This window comes from Chaetura pelagica, unplaced genomic scaffold, assembly GCF_000747805.2.
Source record: "Chaetura pelagica isolate M959 unplaced genomic scaffold, ChaPel_1.0 scaffold350, whole genome shotgun sequence".
Taxonomy (NCBI): Eukaryota; Metazoa; Chordata; class Aves; order Apodiformes; family Apodidae; genus Chaetura; species Chaetura pelagica.
Genome location: NW_009951818.1, coordinates 749028 through 767882, shown reverse-complemented (window position 1 = coordinate 767882; position 18855 = coordinate 749028). Strand labels below are relative to the sequence as shown.

At 38.6% G+C, this 18855-nt stretch overlaps 1 protein-coding gene across 2 annotated transcripts in view; it reads left to right on the top strand.

The window, feature by feature from the left end:
* Nucleotides 1–18855, top strand: part of MAP4K3 (mitogen-activated protein kinase kinase kinase kinase 3) — a 69766-nt gene that overhangs the window by 7339 nt on the left and 43572 nt on the right. For both annotated transcript variants that reach the window (XM_010008538.1, XM_010008546.1), the window contains exons 3-11: nt 6225–6289; nt 8546–8601; nt 12341–12388; nt 13510–13552; nt 14202–14274; nt 16580–16711; nt 17009–17071; nt 17155–17236; nt 17337–17447. In XM_010008538.1, the coding sequence (XP_010006840.1) occupies nt 6225–6289; nt 8546–8601; nt 12341–12388; nt 13510–13552; nt 14202–14274; nt 16580–16711; nt 17009–17071; nt 17155–17236; nt 17337–17447 (673 nt within the window). The remainder of the gene's footprint in view (nt 1–6224; nt 6290–8545; nt 8602–12340; nt 12389–13509; nt 13553–14201; nt 14275–16579; nt 16712–17008; nt 17072–17154; nt 17237–17336; nt 17448–18855) is intronic.

Sequence of the window (18855 nt, the reverse complement as noted above, 5' to 3'; positions counted from 1 at the left end):
ATAAAGGGAGACCTAATGTGTGAAGTCATAATGGTCGACGTCATAAAGGCAGACATCTTAATGGTAGATGTCATTAAGTCACACGTCATAATGGGAGACCTCTTAAAGGCAGAGGGCAGAAAGCGAGAGGTCATAAAAGGTGACATCATAATGGGAGACATCAAAAGTGAGAGGTGAGAAAGAGATGTGTCATAAAGGGAGACTTCAGAAAGGTAGTTCTTATAAAGGGAGATGTCTAAAAAGCAAGTGTCATGAAGGGAGACATCATCATGGTCAATGACATAGAGGGAGTTGTCAGAAAAGAAGACATCACAAAGGGAAATGTCAAAAAATGAGACATTATAAAGAGAGATGTCTTAAAAGCAGAGGAGATAAAGGGAGATGTCATAATGAGAGATGTTATAAAGGACGATATCTTGAAGACAAACACTGTCTCCCTTGCCTTGCTGTGAGCTTCTCATCTACTACCATCCTCAAGTCCTTCTCCTCAGAGCTGCTCTCTATCCATTCTCCCCTCAGCCTGTGTTTTTGTGGGGGTTGCACCAACCCAGGTGCAGGACCCTGCACTTGGCCTTGTTGAACTTCATGAGGTTGGCACTGGCCCACCTCTCCAGCCTGTCAAGGTCCCTCTGGATGGCCTCCCTTCCCTCTTGGGTGTCAACCACACCACACAGCTTGGTATCATCAGCAGACTTGCTGAGGATACACTCAGTCCCACTGTCCACGCCTCTAACAAAGATGTTAAACAGCACTGGTCTCAGTACTGACCCCTGAGGGACACCACTCATCACCTGCCTCCTTTTGGACACTGAGCCATTGACCAGGACTCTCTGGGTGTGGCCATCCAGCCAGTTGCTTATCCACCAAGCGGTCCGTGGCCATCCAGCCAGTTGCTTATCCACCAAGTGGATCTGTCAAATCCGTGTCCTGTCAGTTTGGAGACCAGGATGTCATGTGGGACAGTGTCAAATGCCTTGCACAAATCCAGGTAGATTATGTCAATTGCTTTGCCATCTCTGTAGCCTTGTCATAGAAGGCCACCAAGGCCTTCTATGTGGCCAGCAGGACTACGGGAAGTGATTTCCCCCCTGTACTTGGCACCAGGGAGGTTACACCTAGAATACTGTGTTCAGTTTTGAGCACCTCACTAGAAGAAGATACTGAGAAGCTTGAGTGAGTCCAGAGATGGGCAAAGGAGGCTGGTCAAGAGTCTGCAGGACAGGTCCTGTGAGGAGCATCTGAGGAAACTGGGGCTGTTCAGTCTGAAGAAAAGGAGGCTGAGTGGAGACCTTATTGCTCTCTACAACTGCTTGATAAGGGGATTGTAGCCAGGTGAGTGTTGGTCTCTCCTCCCTATTAACAAGTGATACGATAAGAGGGAAAGTTGTCGCAGGGCAGGTTTATATTAGATATTGAAAGAAACTTCTTCACTTAAAGGGTCATCAGGCACTGGAACAGGCTTCCCAGAGAGAGGGTTGAATCATTACCCTGGAAGTGTTTAAAAGAGATGTAGGTGTGGTGCTCAGGGATATGGTTTCGTGCCAGACTTGCAGAGTTAGGTTAATGGTTGCACTTGATAATGTAAGAGGTCTTTTCCAACCAGAACAATTCTGTGATTCTGTAATGCAGGTGGAACGTGGTAGTTCTCCATGTTGTGGAGGTTTCTAGACCCTGTTTGTAATGGGAAGATGCCAGGTTGCGTTACTTGTGTGTACTAGACTTAAGTAACTTTAGCTGAAATTTTCTGCAGTGGCTGTCTGCTGTGGCCAAAAGCTTTTCAGTGGTATTGGCCAAGTGCTTTTGGATTGGGGGTGGGAACATGTGTCTGGTATTTTCATGTGAAAAGTTTTGGTACATGAAAGATTTTCAAAAAGCATTGCCATCTTTCCAGCATGGAATGTCTGACAGAATTTGGTTCTTGTATTTGGAGTGCATCTTTTCCTTCTAAAAGTCCTTTAAAATTTGACCATATTATCTGCTGAAATACAGCATTTTTTTTTACTTTTATTCTAGATCAGTTAGCGCTTGAGAAATCCCAGTTACTGTTGCTTTTCTAGCCACCAGTGTCTGATTTGGTGCATGTTTGCATTGCTGCAGATGATCTAACTCGTTCTCCCTGGTTTGTTTGGACATTCTTGAGGATTCCTTGCTTTGCTCTGGGGTAAACTGGGATAGGATGCTGAAAGGGCAGGTGCCGACGCTTTTTGCTGCTCTTAGTGACCTTGATGCTGAATGTTGATGTAGTTGGAGCAAACTGAAGCTGGACAAGCTGAGCATGCCAGAACATGGAGGCAGTGCTGGGGAAGAAAGAAGGTCCTGGCAAAGTCCTGACGGAGAATGAGAGATCTCATGCAGAAGCTCAGCTGACTAATGCTGTCCTGAGCAGTTTCTTCTCCCTGCAGCTTGTAATTAGTGTCCTGAATAGCCCTGGGCCCTGGACTATCATTCGTGGGGTTCATTGCATCTTTCTCAGTATGAGGATCTTGTTAGCTTTTCTTTGATGAGTGAAAGTATTGCATGCTGACAGTTGCAATTCTAGTCAATATGATCTGTGTTTTGAATTGCATTTGCTCTGTAGGAATTTCAAAGGTCTGTAATGAAGATGCCTGTCATATTAGTACTTCACAGACATAGGTTACTGTGGAGCATGAGGGAAGTTTCCAAGAGCAATTTTTCTGAATAAGTGGAATGCACTGGAAGTATGAGAATGAAGAGGAAAGGAGGCCATTGACTGGTTCATTAGATGAACACCATTTTCATGCTGGACTGAGCAAGGCTGGGAGTGTGTGATAGTGTACTGCTTGCTTTATCATGTATACACGTGCAGGAAGGGATCAAAGTCTGAAGATAAAATTAATAAGCTGTGCTGTTCTTTCATCCTGTATCTTGAAGGCTGCTTGTCTTGGCAGCCTGAATGCTATTTTAATGCTGAACTGGTCTGTGAGCTGCATTGTGCACAAGTTTGGATGGGTGTGCATACAGATAGAGTGTGTGTACGTGTAGGGACTTGGCGTTCCAAGCGAGGAGTGTCTGGATTTCAGTTCTGAATGTTTGGAGGTTAATTTGAAGGTTAACCTAAAATGTGTGTTACTTCTATTCTGTGCAGTATAGGCAGACTTTTTCTTGTGCATGAACAGTCAGTTCTTAATACTGCTACATACCTTCAGAGTCATGTCAGGTTTTTTTGAGAACCTCTGGAGTTACTATTCTGTTTGACAGCATCTTCCGGGTTGTCAGATGGTAAAGTTGGCAAATCTCCTAAAGGCAATGTTTGGAAGCTCCATTTTATGGTGACTTAAGTTTCTTCGATGTTGCATATTCTTAAAGTTGTGTGGCTGGGACCACATAGTGTCCCACTTGCCAGTTGCACCACCTTAATTATTCTTCGCAGCCTCAAAGCCTGCTTTTATCTGTGAAGAGAGCACCTTTTTATATGCTAGGATGTCCTCCACTGCACACGATTACTTGATTTGCACCTGTCTGCAGTACAGTGAAGGAAGTTTTGTTGACATTTTTCTTGGTGTGTGACACTAGGGCTGGCATGCTCCACAAACCCGAAAGTCATTGTTACGGACCTTTTTCAGAGGAGATATTTAAAAGAGGAGTAAGTGGAGAATGGTAGAGGGCAGGGCTGGGTGCTGTTGAATCTGCAGTGTTGGTGAAGTTACCCTGAGCTGTTTTTTTAAAATACGAACTTCAGGCCAGAATTTGAGGGTTCAGTTTGTTTGTTTCTAGAGGTAAAATTATTTCCGTTGTAGAAGCACTTGCAAATGTATCCAATTGTCTTAGCAGCTGCTTCTTTTAGCTAGTCATAATGGAATAGAATGCTTAGCATAACTAATAAAAAGCTGTTTCTGATTACTTTTTAATATTTCATATGAAAACAGACTGTGAACAAATACTGCTGCATTCAACTTGCTTTAAATTTTTTAGATGGAAATGATTCCTCCTGTCATGATGCTGTGTTCAGGATGGACATGCTTTAAAAAAAAAGATCAACATTTTTCCTCTTATGTCAGGGTATTAAAATAGACCTTTGTGGACCTAGAATGAAATTTTGACAAACTTAATGTAGAGCTTTTTTTTTTTCTTTTTTTCTTTTTTCAATCAAATTATTGTCTTTAAGGCCTGTTGTTATCTGATTTTTTTTTGTTTGTTTTCGAAGTATCTTTAAATGCTAAGAACAATTAAAAAAACCCACAAACTCATCATCCTGTACTTGGCACTTATTAGCATATTGTTCCACATGCTTTTCTTCTGTTTCATATGGATTTTTAGGTGGTCACATTCCTGCCTTGCTGTTAGTCTAGGTGTTAAGTTGCAGACACTAAATGGTACTGTTGATCCTGTCTCTGTTTTGTTTACTGTGCTTGCCGTATGCTCTGCGGACACAGACAACTGTACATTTCCAGATGGTTACATGGATCTTCACCTGTCTCAAAGCACTTAGGCACAGTAATAAAAGGCTAGATAGCAAATTAGAAATACAGTCTCCTCTTTTGATCATCTTATGTTTTTTTTTCCTTTTCCGTAGGGCTTTTCCACACTGGGAAGTTACTGCCCAGTAAGCCAAGGTGTGAATATATTTATCTGCTTCATGTCTCTTACTTTGTGGGTGCTCTGCTGCTTTCCCAAGTCTGTGGGGGTTGTCCTGACTTTTTCCCACTTCCACACTGCTGCTGCTGTTGGCATCAAACAGGATGCAGCCGCATGGGTAAGAGTCCACTGCCCCCAAAAGTGTCCCTGTCCGAGTCTTGCTTCATTGTGAAGAATAAAAAAGGGACTTGCAGATGTCTGTCTCTACAGTGCTTGTTTCTTACTGTGTTCCCTTGCTGCCATTGCTAATTCTGCTTTCTTTCACAGGTGGTTACATTGCTCCTGTGTTTGACTTTGATCTGTTATTTCAGTGAAAAGCATTCATATTATTTAACCCCTAGAAATGCATGGAGTCAACAGCCAGGGACACCAGTTGCTTAAAGCCTCTGTAATGCCTGAACAATACCTTCACCACCACTAGAGGAAGCATCCAGAGTGTAGCTTTGAGCAGCATGCAGGCTATGGACATAAAAGGGAAGGAGATCCAAGAAAGACAGTTCTTCCTTGGAACAACAGCTATTCTGGGTGTTACCTGGGGGTGAGCAGTACTTGCAGGTTGCAGCTTAGGGGATAAGCTCAGCACTTAAACCATTGCCTTGCAAAACACTTCCAAGAATGTTGGTGTTGTCCAGAGGAGTGTCAAAGCTATTCTAACAGGGCCTTATGAATGCAAGAAACTCAAGACCAGGCATCATGGGCAAGCTGCAGAACAATCATCAGCCTTTCCTTTGGTTGTCCGGTGTCCCAGTCTGCCCTAAGGTGTCTGTATGCAGTTTTTTGTGTTTTTTTTTTTAATTTTGCTGTGTGTTTTGATGTCTGGGAGTGACTAAGCAAATCCCAGGTTTTCTGCTCTCCACAATGCCCTTCTGTGGCCACAAGTGATACATATGTCTTACGAGTGAAAATTACTAAGTGAAAATGGAATTTAGTGTCCCTAATAGAAGATACCTTTGAACCCTTCAGCCCCAATGTCTGTTCTTGGAAAGCACCTTTTATGGATGTATAGTGAGTCAAAATGAATTGATTCTCCTAATAAGAGGAGTCTAAAGAACTTCCTTCTGACTTCTGCCACCAAAAAATAGCCGTAGGTATTTTTGAGGAAAAAGGCTTCATCTGAGAAGGCATGGGCTGGCTTTGACTAAGGCATTAGAGTTTCACTTCAGTAGTTGTGAAAGAAATTGACTTGAGATATCTTTAGTGCTTTTTTGGTTTGAGTTTGTTTCAGTTTTTTTTGTTTGCTTTGTGTTTATTACTTTGCTCTGAAAAAAAAAAGTGGGAGAAGTGAAAATGAGAAAGAAGTAAGAACCCATGTCTGTTTTCTCTCTACTCTCAGTAAAAATATGTTACATTTTCATAGTAGATCTGGAACAAAAATCAGCATGCATGTTTCCCTAGTACTATATCTGTTACTCCAGTAAGTCCTGGAATATTTTTGGTATTTCATTAGTTACTATTTTAACGGTGAAGTTTCACATAAAAGTTAAATCATTCATTATTTGTCGTAGTACTTTTCATAATGCAGAGCTTGTAATGTTGTGCTTTATAATGTTTGAGTCCCTCTGACTTACCTTTTACAGGTGCTGTTTGTAAAATCTGGTTGTTAATGAATGGTTTTGTTCACTTTTTAGACGAGACAAGCTATGGATTTGCATGGAATTTTGTGGAGGTGGCTCTCTACAGGATATTTATCATGGTATGTCAAGACTGTAATTCCTTAAAACCTAAGTAAAGCCTTATTTTAAAAAATTGAAATTACAGTATGTTGGAATCGGAGAGGACGAATCCTAAATTTATTACCCACAGTCACTGAATGTCAATTTTAGCTTGTGTGTTTACATGATTGGTTTGGGTTTTTTGAAACAAAATTATAGGAGGATTTTTTTGAGCAGCAGAAGTTATTTCTTTCCTTCAGTAGCTCGTATACCTGTTACTGCTTTTCAAAGGCTGTAAAGTTAGACAATATAGTATTATTAAAATTAAAATTTATGTCCTGATGACCTGTCTTACTTCATGGCCATTTTGTTTCTGAGATTTTGACCTTTGCTTTAGTATAATATATTCCACTGCCTACAGATACCTAGATAAGTAGATTGATTAGCATGGATGCTCTTGCCCTTTGTAAACAGTGATCTTCTGTGTGTTTGTATAACAGCAGTGCCACAAGAATGTGGGGGTTTTTTTGTTTTGGTTTCCTGTTTTGTTTTTTTTTTTACCTTGGATTTGTGATGTTAAAAGCAAAGGTGGCCTATATATTTGCTTTTTTTTTAGCTTAGCTGTGACATGTGGTCAAAGAAATATGGGGCATGTGTGAATCTATTGCATAAGGAGATCATCAGTCCATTGATTGCTGGTTAGTAGGTGACAAAATCAGTTTTGAGGGATTTTATTGCCCTGAAATTAAGATTTGCTTAAGAACAAAGTATGCCGTAAGTGAATAATGGCTCTGTGGTTCTCAGGTGATATTTTTCAGACAGGAAATCCATCTATATTCTAACTTTTGAAGATTCTACGTGTTAGAATCTTTACATCCTTCTCTTATGCATGAGCAGCTTGTATAGCTTTTTTTTTTTTCATTTAACTTGGGTGCAATTCAAACAAGGCACCAGTTTACAAATTCACACCGTGGTCATTTGATCATGGCCTTGTAGATCTTTTACATCTTTGCTAGTGTTGATAAAAGCATTGAGTTTAATAGCCCTTTTTATGTGTAGAGTAGGAAATTATTTCATGTCACATAAATGCCTGAGCAGATGTCATACAGAGTGGTTTCCTAATGTAGCTAATTTTTGGCTTCCCTGTAGAATCAGAGTAGAGGGTTCTTTTCTGCTCTTAATTATGTTCCAAAGGGTCTAACTGCATTTGAACCATAGACCTCTGTAATCTTAAGTCATTGTAAGTTAATTACTAGATTTCTCAAAAATACACATACATACCTAGAAATACATACTCTGGATGCTAATATATTTGGTTGCACATGGGTTTGAAGCTTTTCTTTCAGAAAAGGGAAGATGGATCAAGACCTGTTTTGAAGATATGTTTTGCACGATACCAATTTGTATTATGGCTGTGGGTTTTGTAGAAGCTAAGCAGTTGGGTGCTTAAATATTGTTTCATTTTTAACTCCCTACTCTTTTAGTTTCCTTAGAAAAGTTGTATGAGGTTTCTCTATTTGTTTGCGAAACCTGAGAAGTTTGCAGTGAGGACTGCATATCCTGGTCTTAAAATCCTTTAATTTCGGATCAAAGTCCAGTGACGGGGGAAAAGTCACAGGCCATTCCTTGCCTGTTGTTCAGTGTTTGGTTTATGTATTTGTTTTCCTTTAAGGGGCTAGAGTGAAGAAGGAGAGGAAGACTCCTCCTTCCTATGGGGAGCTGCTAAGCCTGCTAAGAAGGAGAGTTTGAGAAGGTGCATTGTGTGTCAGGCCCAGGAGCATCAGTGCTAGTAGCTCATGCAGAAAAGGGTTGAGAAGCTTCAGAGAGCAGATGCCATGGCTGCAGGGAGGAGAGAGCAAGTCACATAGGAGCAAGAAGATTGGAAAGAAGGAGCAGGTTGGAAAGGGTAGAAGGAACTTTGTAAGGCTCAAAAGGGGCTGAGTAACATTTGTTGCAGCTCTGAGTCACTGGGTTGGAGTAGAAGGTCAGCAATGGATTTGTGCAGGGGGAAGAATTGTGCTTAAATTACTGCTTCTGTTTCGTTTTCTTCTTAATTACTTTGAGATTTATATATAGATGGACTTAATTTTCATTCCAGTGGGACTAGAAATTTTTTAGTCTAAAAAATGTTTGGTGTATCTCTGGGATGCTCAACCTGGGGGAAAATCTAAGCACATTTTCTTTGAGATTTCCAGCATAAGATCCTACCAGTCTGAATAGAAGTAATTGAGGTATGGGTTTGGAATGGTTAGTATTTTACCTGATTTTGAGAAAATTTTTTTTCCCTTCCATTTCAGTGACTGGACCACTTTCAGAACAGCAGATTGCCTATGTTAGCAGAGAAACACTACAGGTAGTGTGTTCTCAGGTTCTTGTGGTTGACTTTTAATGTAAAAGTATTAGAAGATAAAAATAAAAGCTCAAATACATGTTGATGCCATGGAAGTAGTGTTTGGGGGGATTTTGAGGAGGTCCTGTATTATAGTCTAGAACTGATTTTTATAATTGCATTACTTCAAATTATCCTGGGTCATTTGGAGAAAACTCATCATCTTTCTGCTGTTGATTTTTTGTAAGGGGGGGATGCAGAATAATTATTAATCCATATTTGTGGTACAGATTAGCTATTGCAAGGTTGAAGGAAAATTTAAAGACTCACTTTTGCTTATCCAATAGTTGATCTGTGCCAATACAAAATAAAATATTGTCTGTGTACTTGAGATGTTCAAGTTAAGGTCACCAGCCTCTTCTCACGGGTATGCTAGCTTTCATTTTTCTTTCCTAAATTAAAGGTTCAGTTCCCCAGTAAAATTTATTCAGAAGTGGCTTTTTTGGTGGAAGTCTTGCTCCCATGTGAGTGAGCAGTTCTTGGCTTCTAGTGAATGCAAATCTGTTGAATGCCATCACTTGAGAGCTGCTTCCCTTCTTAAATACACTCTCAAGATAGCAGTGTCCCCAAGCCAGCTCCCTTGCATGCCATTTACCCTCTCCTTGTGCTATGTCAGAGATTGCTGAGTTCTGACTTACAGGACATGGTTTTTTTTTTTCTTTACAGTGAAGTCTTATGTGACATCTGGGAGTGTGTGTTTTTTTTGAGCTTTGAAATCCTTTTGTTCTTATAGAAACACAGAACTGTTTGGGTTGGAAAGGACCTTTAAAGGTCATCTAATCCATTTCCCTCCTCAACAAGCAGAGACATCTTCAACTAGATCTGGTTGCTCAGAGCCCCATCCAGCCTGACCTTAAGTGTTTCTGGGGACGGGGCATATATTGCTTCTCTGGGCAATCTGTTCCAGTGTTTCACCAGCCTCATGGTAAAAAAATTCTTCCTTATATTTAGTCTAAATCTGCCTTCTTTCAGTTTAAAATGTTTACTTTTTGTCCTATCACTACAGGCCCTGCTAAAAACTCTGTCCCCATCTTTCTCATAAGTCCCCTTTAAGTACTGAAAGGTTGCAGTAAAGTCTCCCCAGAGCCTTCTCTTCTCCAGGCTAAACAACCGCAGCTCTCTCAGCCTGTCTTCACAGGAGAGGTGCTCCAGCCCTCTGATAATTTTAGTGGCTCTCCTCTGTACCAGCTGCAACTGGTCCATGTCTTTCCTGTGCTGAGGGCTCAAGAGCTGGACACTGTACTGCAGGTGGGGTCTCACCAGAGAGGAGCAGAGGGGCAGAATCACCTTCCTTACCCTGCTGGCTACACTATTTTTGAAGCAGCCCAGGTCATGGTTGGCTTTCTGAGCTGCGAGCACACAGTGCTGGGTCATGTCCAGCTTTTCATCCAGCAGTACTCCCTAGTCCTTCTCTGTGGGGCTGCTCTCAATCTTTTCATCTGCCAGCCTGTATCTATACTGGGGGTTGCCTTGACTCGGGTGCAGGACCTTTCACTTGGGACTTGTTGAACCTAATGAGATTCACATTATCCCACTTCTAGAGCTCATCCACGTTCCTCTGAATGGCATTCCATTCCTCAGACACTTAGCTTGGTGTCATTGGTGAAGTTACTGAGGGTGCTATTGATCCCGCTGTCTATGTTGCTTATGAAGTTCTGGTCCAGTATGGATCCCTGAGGGACACCAGTTGTCACTGATCTCTGTCTGGACATTGAGCTGTTGACCACTGCTCCCTGAATACAACTATCTATGCAATTCCTTATCCACTGAATAGTCCATCCAGTCCATCATTTTCATGGAATATGGATGAGTGATTTAGTAGTCTAGAATGGAATTTGTGAAACCACTGTGAAGTGTGTGGCAAGATTTCGTGGTTAATATGTGTAAATTGCTTGTGAGAAGTAAACTTACTACTTTGTATGTATTTTCTAAGTGTTATCCATGAACCCATTTTTGTATTTTTAAGTTGTCTTTCTAAATATGTTCTTGACCAAAGATAACATATATTGTTTCTCTTATCTTGTTGTAGCTTATAATGCAGCTGTCACTTTTCCTAGTAAAATGTCTGAGAATATAGGTCATCTATCTGTCCATAAAAGTAATTTGTCCAATGTTAATTTTGCAATCAGTTTTTGTGACTCCGGAATTTCACTCGAATGCTTAAAGTTAGCATTCAGTCTCCATATTTACAGCCCATTAAGTGGTCTGTCTTCAAAAAACACTCTCGTTCTGGTTGGAATCAGTGAGAGTGATTCTGAAAGTATAGGTCCTTTAAATGTGGCCTTTATAAATATGTATATATAATATATATTTGTATATACAGCTGCCTCCAGGCATTCAATTTTGGAAATGTTGACCTCAAAGTCTTGCAGACCAGTGGTAAAAATGAGTGAGTTGCTGGGCATTCAGTGCCAGTAGTATCCAGAGATTTATATGCAAGGAGCATACATGGGACTTTTCTAGCTAATGCTAGTTGTTGGAATGGTCAAATAGATGCTTTGATTAGTGACACTGTGTACCAAAAGGAAATAAAGTCAAATTCTTGGGTCTGCCTTCATGCCTGCAGTGGGGACTCTGAAAAAACATTGGACCAACTGGATATTGTTGGTCATTTCCTCCAGACAAATAGGTTAAAACATCTGTGAGTGGGGATTTTTTTCTCCCTTTTTAATTAAGGAGCTGATATCATAGCTGATTAGCACTGCAGCTACATTGCATTCAGGTTTTTGTGAACTGACAAAAAATACACCCAAACCGTATCTTTGGTGGTACTGTTGTCTGTCTACCATTGCACAGTGTTGTTCACTTGAAAATCCCAAGTACCAAGTCATGTAAGTAATTGTTTCCTCATTTTTCCACTAGGTGTATTTAGGACCATCCATGAAAATGCTGATAAATTAGAACAATCCTAATTTGTTTTTGCAGTCAACTCTGTGGTGTCCTGGATATGCTAGCAGGAAATAAATAAATAAATGGTTTTGTCAGCATCTCTCCCATGAAAATGTAGTCTTTATGCAGGTTCATGACTGCAAAGCAAGGAAGATATTTAAATGTTGTTTTACCCCTAGAAGAAAATATAAAAAATAAGCCTGGAGTGTCAGAAGTGATGTGCTCTGTGATTTGTCATGCAGGGGTTCCATCTTCCAGAATTCTTCCAGAATTTAAACTTTTAAGTTTCTAATTAGTCTTGAGTCCTAAAATGGAGGACTACTGGTCATCAAGACCCAGAAAGACAGTCTGTCTAATGCTTATGCAGAAATCCATGAATTAGAATTGAACTCCTGTGTTAGACCTGAAGTGCAGCCACCTAAGCATGCTTTTAAACTGAAGTCTGTAGTAACTCCACGAGGTATCCAGTGGTCTGGCTACTGAATAGAGGACTGTTAGATAATTTGAAAGTAATTTACTTGGTCTAAAAAGGTGATAGTTAGCATATACAGAGTAAAGCTGTTTGGAGAAGGCTTTTTTTACAACAAATACGATGGCTGGTGTTCTTTCCATCTATCCTGTGGTTTAGATATTATGCTCTTACATATATTGAATTTGCAAATGCAGTTTGGATATCCTGAAAATAAGAATTTTCTTCAGTCAGTGAGTCATTTAGATTATTGAACTGGGTCCTAATTATGCCTGGTAATAAAATAAGAAATGTACATAAAACGAAAAATACTGGACTAAATTATTATCTAAATATTTTATGCAGGGACTATATTATCTTCACAGTAAAGGAAAAATGCACAGAGATATAAAGGTAAGTAAAAACTCAAGGGGATTGTGGTGTTCTTAAAATACTCTGCATGACCTCTGATGGGTCTTTATTGTTGTGTATCGATTTGGGGGATATTTTTAAATACGCAGGGTTTTTTCTGTTAGAATTAAATAAAATTTTCTGCCTGAGGGAAGAAGAAAAATCTTTCTTTAAAATGCATGCATGGAAATAGTTTCTTGTTTTAATTGGACCCAAGCATACTATTTTTTAGCCTGGTGCTGTAATATTGGAGTTGACCAGTTGGAGTTGAGAACATGTGTTCAGATGACTGTAAGGGTATGTTCTGTGCAAAAGGAAAGGTTTGATCTTTCCCACACCTTTCCAAGAAGCTCAATGTACCCTTCACTTTGAACTGGCTAGTGAGTAGAACTGTTGCCTTGACATCTTGCTGCTTTTCTTGGTATGCAGATTGCAGGGCAGTGCCTGCTGTGCTGTGTGGTTCTTGTAGATGACTTCTGTCCCCACCCTCTCATGCTAAAATTAGAGAGGGTACCGTGAGTGACTTAACACTGACTTATTTTAACCTTCGTCTCAACAAAGCTGTGTCAAAGGTGGCTTGTTCAGATTCTTACCCTCTGTTCTAGTTTCCTTCTGGTGTTTCCTGTTGACTTTTTGTCCCTGGAGTTTTACTGCCTAATCTTTGCCTTTACAAGTTCTTCCTTGCTCAGATGGCAGCTTAAATTTTGCAGACTTCCTCCTGGAAATCTGATATTAAACTTATCATATTCCTTTGTGTTCTGTGAGGGAGTTGGTTTTGCTTGGTTGGTTTGGGTTGGGTTTTTTTTTTTCAGACTGTACATAGTAGCTTGAAGTGTAGATGCCTTAATGCAGCCGGATTCCAAGTTGTTCTCACTGACTGCAGAAGGGTATCAGGGTTTTGAGCAATTATAAAAAATTCTGAAAGAAAGATTGGACACAGAATTTAAACATTTTTCATAATACATTATAGAAAGCAAGATGGTGCTTGTAAGGATACAGTGTATAGATACTTGTTTCTAAACAGAATTGTGCTTATGTGGGGAAATTAAAAATAAATAACCTGTTTAATATAGTATCAGAAGAATCTGCATGTTTTAATTCAAATATGCTTACTTTTTTTTAAGGGAGCAAACATTCTTTTAACAGATAATGGACATGTAAAATTAGGTGAGTTAATACAATTCAGTGTTATCAACAGATTTTTATGTGCTCTAAGAAGCAGTCTTCAGCATTTTATATAATGATGTGATGGTTCTTGTAAGGAATTAGTGAATGTCAGAATTATTCTTCTCTTGCTGGTAATATCTAACTACATCATCTGGTTAGTGTCTGAGGAGTAATTGGGTTTTGGAACACTGAAGCAGAAGACTTTCTGATGTTATAAGAGGGAGGTAAAAATCAGGTCACAGGAGTTTTATACATTTTTAATAAAATATGATATCCAAAGTGCTTAACTGTGAAATGTATCTTGAAAGGCTACCTGAAGGAATCTCATGGATAATACTAAGTGATGTATTCTATCATATTAAAACACTGCCTGTAACTGTTAGGACTGTGCCAGCCTGTTCTTTCTTGTGTTGATGTTTGTGTGCAGTCTGCATATTTGACAGTCAACTGAGAAGAGCAGACCAGTATCTCTCTGTATCTCAGATAAATCAAGTTTCCATTGTTAGGTTTTGATGTTTTTGTGTTTTTTTGGCTAAATATTTTACAGTAGATTTAACAAACAGTGGGGAAACCCAGCTTGTGTTCATTAACAACTAGTTACATCAGCACAGTTATTAAGTGTTGTTCTGTTTTTACTTTTTTTTAATAGCTGATTTTGGAGTATCTGCCCAGATAACAGCTACAATTGCCAAAAGGAAATCGTTCATTGGCACCCCGTATTGGTAACTGTGTTTACTTGGCAATTACATACACAATAATGTTGGAGAATTGTTCTAAAAGCATGCTATGTCACTCTCTGGGTAGACTAACCACTAAAGGCTGTGTCAGACGTTCTAATAATCATATCTGTATTACTTAGGTTAAATCCTGTATAACCTGAGTAACAGAAAAAGTGATCAATGCTCTGAAAAATTAAAAGGCACTCTATGTGCTGCTATCACTGTTGACTAATGTATCTCCATTTAGTGAAACTTAAAAGCTACCAGCAATTTTGTTTGTTTTTAACTCTGATGCTAAATATTTTTTTCTTCTCTGATTTTCCATTTTGATGTTTTGTTTTTCCCCTCTACCCTAGACACATCTCTTCTGCAACTTTTCCGTTGATAATGAGTTTTGTGTGTTTTTCTCCACTGATTCTTTTGCTATTTGTGAAATGTTTCCTCTAAGCCATTTTACTTTTTTACTTATTTGCCTAAAATGATTGAATCTAAGCATACATTTCTTTTTTATCTGTACTGCATCTTTTTTCTCCCTTCAATAAACTAGTTTTCATAATTTATGTCTTCTAAAGTTCAGCATTTTCTCCTCTTTGTACAGGAGAGGTTGTTCCCTTTTGCCTTGAAGTAAATGAGACACATGCTTTACTGTAAAACAGAGCTTACATTTCCCAGAAAGATATTCAAAATCCTGTTGTCTGATGGCATAGGAGGTACACAATAAAAATTTGTATAATGAAAAAAACCCCAACTCAAGTATTCAGTCTTGAAATAGTCAAGCACAGCATTTTTAGCATTCTTCTGCAGAAAGGCATGGATTAACTTTGCCTTCAGAATAACACAAACACCCATCAATCATGATTGTGTAATTGATTTGTATCTCTCTTTCATAAGATGTCTGGGTGACTTTAGTCTGGACTGTATCACTTTGTACCTTCCAGATTGTGCCAGACCTCTCAAATGATGTTTCATAACCTTAAAGAATAACTTGGAAAGCACTGCATAGATTAAATGCTGATGAAAAGCACCAGTTTTTCTTTGCAGAGCTTCATGGAGTTTTGAAAGGAGAAGCCAAGAAGCAAAAGTATTGAAATAGTGACAAAAAATTTAGTCGAAACAGGCAGTGTGAAGGTTTTAGTGATCATTAGAGATGTCTGGCTATGGTATTTGGATGGGAGAGGAATGAAGAGCAAAACTGGGGCACAGTATGTTTAGTTCTAGTAACCCTGCTGTTTTACCCTTGTGCTCCTCGATGTCTTTCTAAAGGTAGCCTATGTTCCCCTGCTGCCTCAGTGACTCCCTCCTTTTTCATTTAGTGGTTAGGGGTTTTTATGAACTCTTGAAGAAATTTATGTTAATATAACTTAACTATGCAAACATGAATTAAGTTGCACCACCAAACTTGCTGATATTTTCAGATCTATGGATAAGGTTGTCTGCATTTAAATAATGCATCATTTGAGATGCTGCCTTGGAGCACTCATTAAGTGACATTCATCACTCTTACCTCTATTGAGTTAAATTTCCAGTTCTACTGCTACATTTCAAGTGATCTGGACTAATGAAGTTCAAAGCTAAAAAATATTTATCTTGGTATTTTTATTACTGTGTAGAACAATCAAATCCACAGTGCTCTTTGGCCTTTCAAAACATGTGACAATGCTTAGTGAATAGTTTTCTTTAGGTATTCATATTCAAGTATCAGTTATGTTTGTTAACTTTTGCCACCTGAGGATGTGAAACTCATTTGTTAACTTAAATGAGGTTTTCTGACATTACAGTGAGGCAGACTTCACGAGTAAGGAGTGCTCTGTGCAGGAGTCACAGTGAGTCTTCAGGGCTCATGCTTTCATGATACAAGAGAGCTGACGTTACTTGTTTTGTTATTGGAGTTCTCTACAAAGACCATTGATCACTTCCTGGGGCAGTGTTTCAAATTGGGTATTATTTGGGTTTTACCATAGTTGAAAAATTACTGCTTAGGCTCTTTGGTTGCAGAGTGGTAGTTTGGTGGTAGTTTGTTGTCTCCCTGCAAAAAACTCTGAGACAGATTGGTTTCATCCACTTGCTGCTAAACAGCTGTTTTGGAAACTGCCTATTAGTTAACAGAAGTCATTTGAGGAAAACTTTATGTATGCCTCATATAACTTTTTGCATGCACACACACACATATATATCCACATAGATAAATGTGGGTGCTGTGAGCTTATAGATTGAGAGCTTTAGGGAAAGGAGTACTAAAACTGCTCTGCACAGAAGAATGTTTGATTGGTGGTGGGAAGTTTAGCTGAAAATGTCTTTTATTCTTTAGGATGGCACCAGAAGTTGCTGCAGTAGAAAGAAAAGGTGGCTATAACCAACTCTGTGATCTGTGGGCAGTTGGAATAACTGCTATAGAGCTTGCTGAACTGCAGCCTCCAATGTTTGACCTACATCCAATGAGGTTAGTAAGGGGTTAAAACTCGGTGTGTAAATATGTCTTCGTAAATAATGCTTTGGAGTCCTGTCTCTGTGTGTGTGTGGTGTTTGAGGGTATTGCAAGGGTATTGAGTTGTAACTGTTCTGAATGTACATGTCAGAAGTTGTAACAACTCTTCTTAGTTCATAAATGTGTAATGTTGTCCTGGTAGCATCTCTTAAACTGATGGACTTCTTTCTGTTAACTAAGCAATGTATTTAGTCATTCATCTTATATATATATTGCAATGTAAACCACAGAAATACTGTTGATTTTTTTCAGAGCACTTTTTCTAATGACAAAAAGCAACTTTCAGCCTCCTAAATTAAAGGACAAAATGAAATGGTAAGTACTTCTTGGTCATAGTAGGTAATGATCATGTATTTCACTGGAAAATTTATTCTAATATTTACCACTTCATTTTACAGGTCCAACAGTTTCCATCATTTTGTTAAAATGGCACTTACAAAAAATCCTAAAAAAAGACCTACAGCTGAAAAGTTACTACAGGTGCGAATTTGTGTGGGGCATTTTTTTAAGTTATGAAATGAAAATAAGCTTAATTTGAGTGGTTGGAATTGTAATATATGTTTTGCTTTCTGTCTTTCAGCATCCATTTGTTACTCAGCCATTAAATCGAAGTCTTGCTATTGAACTTTTGGATAAAATGAATAATCCTGATCATTCCACTTACCATGATTTTGATGATGATGATCCTGAGGTAGGAGTATATTTTAATCATAGGATCAGATTAAATTTGCATTCACTGACAAAATTAAAGTGTTAGGATTTATTGAACAATGGAATGTTTTGTCATCTGGGAATAGTTTTGAGGGTTGCTTTCACTTTTGATTGTGCTGCTCTGTCCCATGTACAGGCACTTTAACAAAATTCATTATATTTGGAGGGGAGAAGTTCAAAGAAATAAACATTTAAACACTTCAAAAGCTTGTGGATTGTCCTTCAATGATTTTGCAACAGTACATAGGGACTACTTCTCTAGTCCTGAGTTTTGTCATGTGTTTTGCTTTCTGTTTCTTTGTGGAGTTTTTTCCATTAATCTGCAAAGAAAGCATTCATAAAAATCAATGCATGACTCTGAAGAACTATTTTTTTGTTCCTAATTTATTTTCTTATGAGAAAAGGAGAAGTATCCTGTAGTTTTTTTCAAATTATTTGCTGTGTTACTTGCAGACTGTATTTTCTATCTTAGAATACTCTGAAACATGGATTTCACTTAGAGTTTTGTCAAAGGCAAAGTTTCTGATTTTCTGTTTTAACAGCTGGGAAAAAGTAGCATGGTTATGTAAGATGATAACCAATACAGGTCTGAAGTGTGTATAACAAGTAAGAAAATAGATATTCTGTTACTACATCATGTCTTCATACTTAAATTATGTTAGTGAAGACTCTCCAAATGTTTATAGTTCTCTAACTAATTACTTCTTTTTGGGGAAAAAAATAATCCTGTCAACACAAATGCCATTGATTCATTACTTGCATATTTGTGTTTTGCTTTTGTAATGGATAAACTAGTCTAAAAATGCCTTCAAAGAAAAATAAGCTTAAAATAAGCAACTACTTTAAGATACTAATCTGTGCTAGGCATGATACTTCTCAGCACACTGCCTTGTGCTCTCCAGTGAACTTAAAGCACCTGTAGTGCTGAGTAGTTTTCATTGGATAAACAGCTTAAATGTCTCCTCTCATTTCTCCCCCAGTTATATTGCCAGATAATTTTCCATTGAGACATTTAATCCACCTGCAAAATGAGATTGATAATGACACTTGAGTACACGTTGTAGTCTGTAATAATCAAGTCTAGAACCCATGTCTGTGAATAAATACAATAATTCATTTTTTGGTGCCTCTTGAGCAAGGTCTGTTTTCAGATTTAAGAATCCTGCCACAGGCAAAGCAGTTGTTGGCATTGTGGCCTTTCCTATAATAAAGAGAAGGAAATAAGTGTACATGCTTCTTTTAAACTCGGTTGAACTTATTAAACAATACCCAAAGTAGCTGGAGATGTTAATCTGAGCTCAGGGATTAACCACTCCTATACTTGTGATAATCACCTGAATGCATCCATCAAAAATTGAAATAAGTGACATAACATGGTACAACATAAT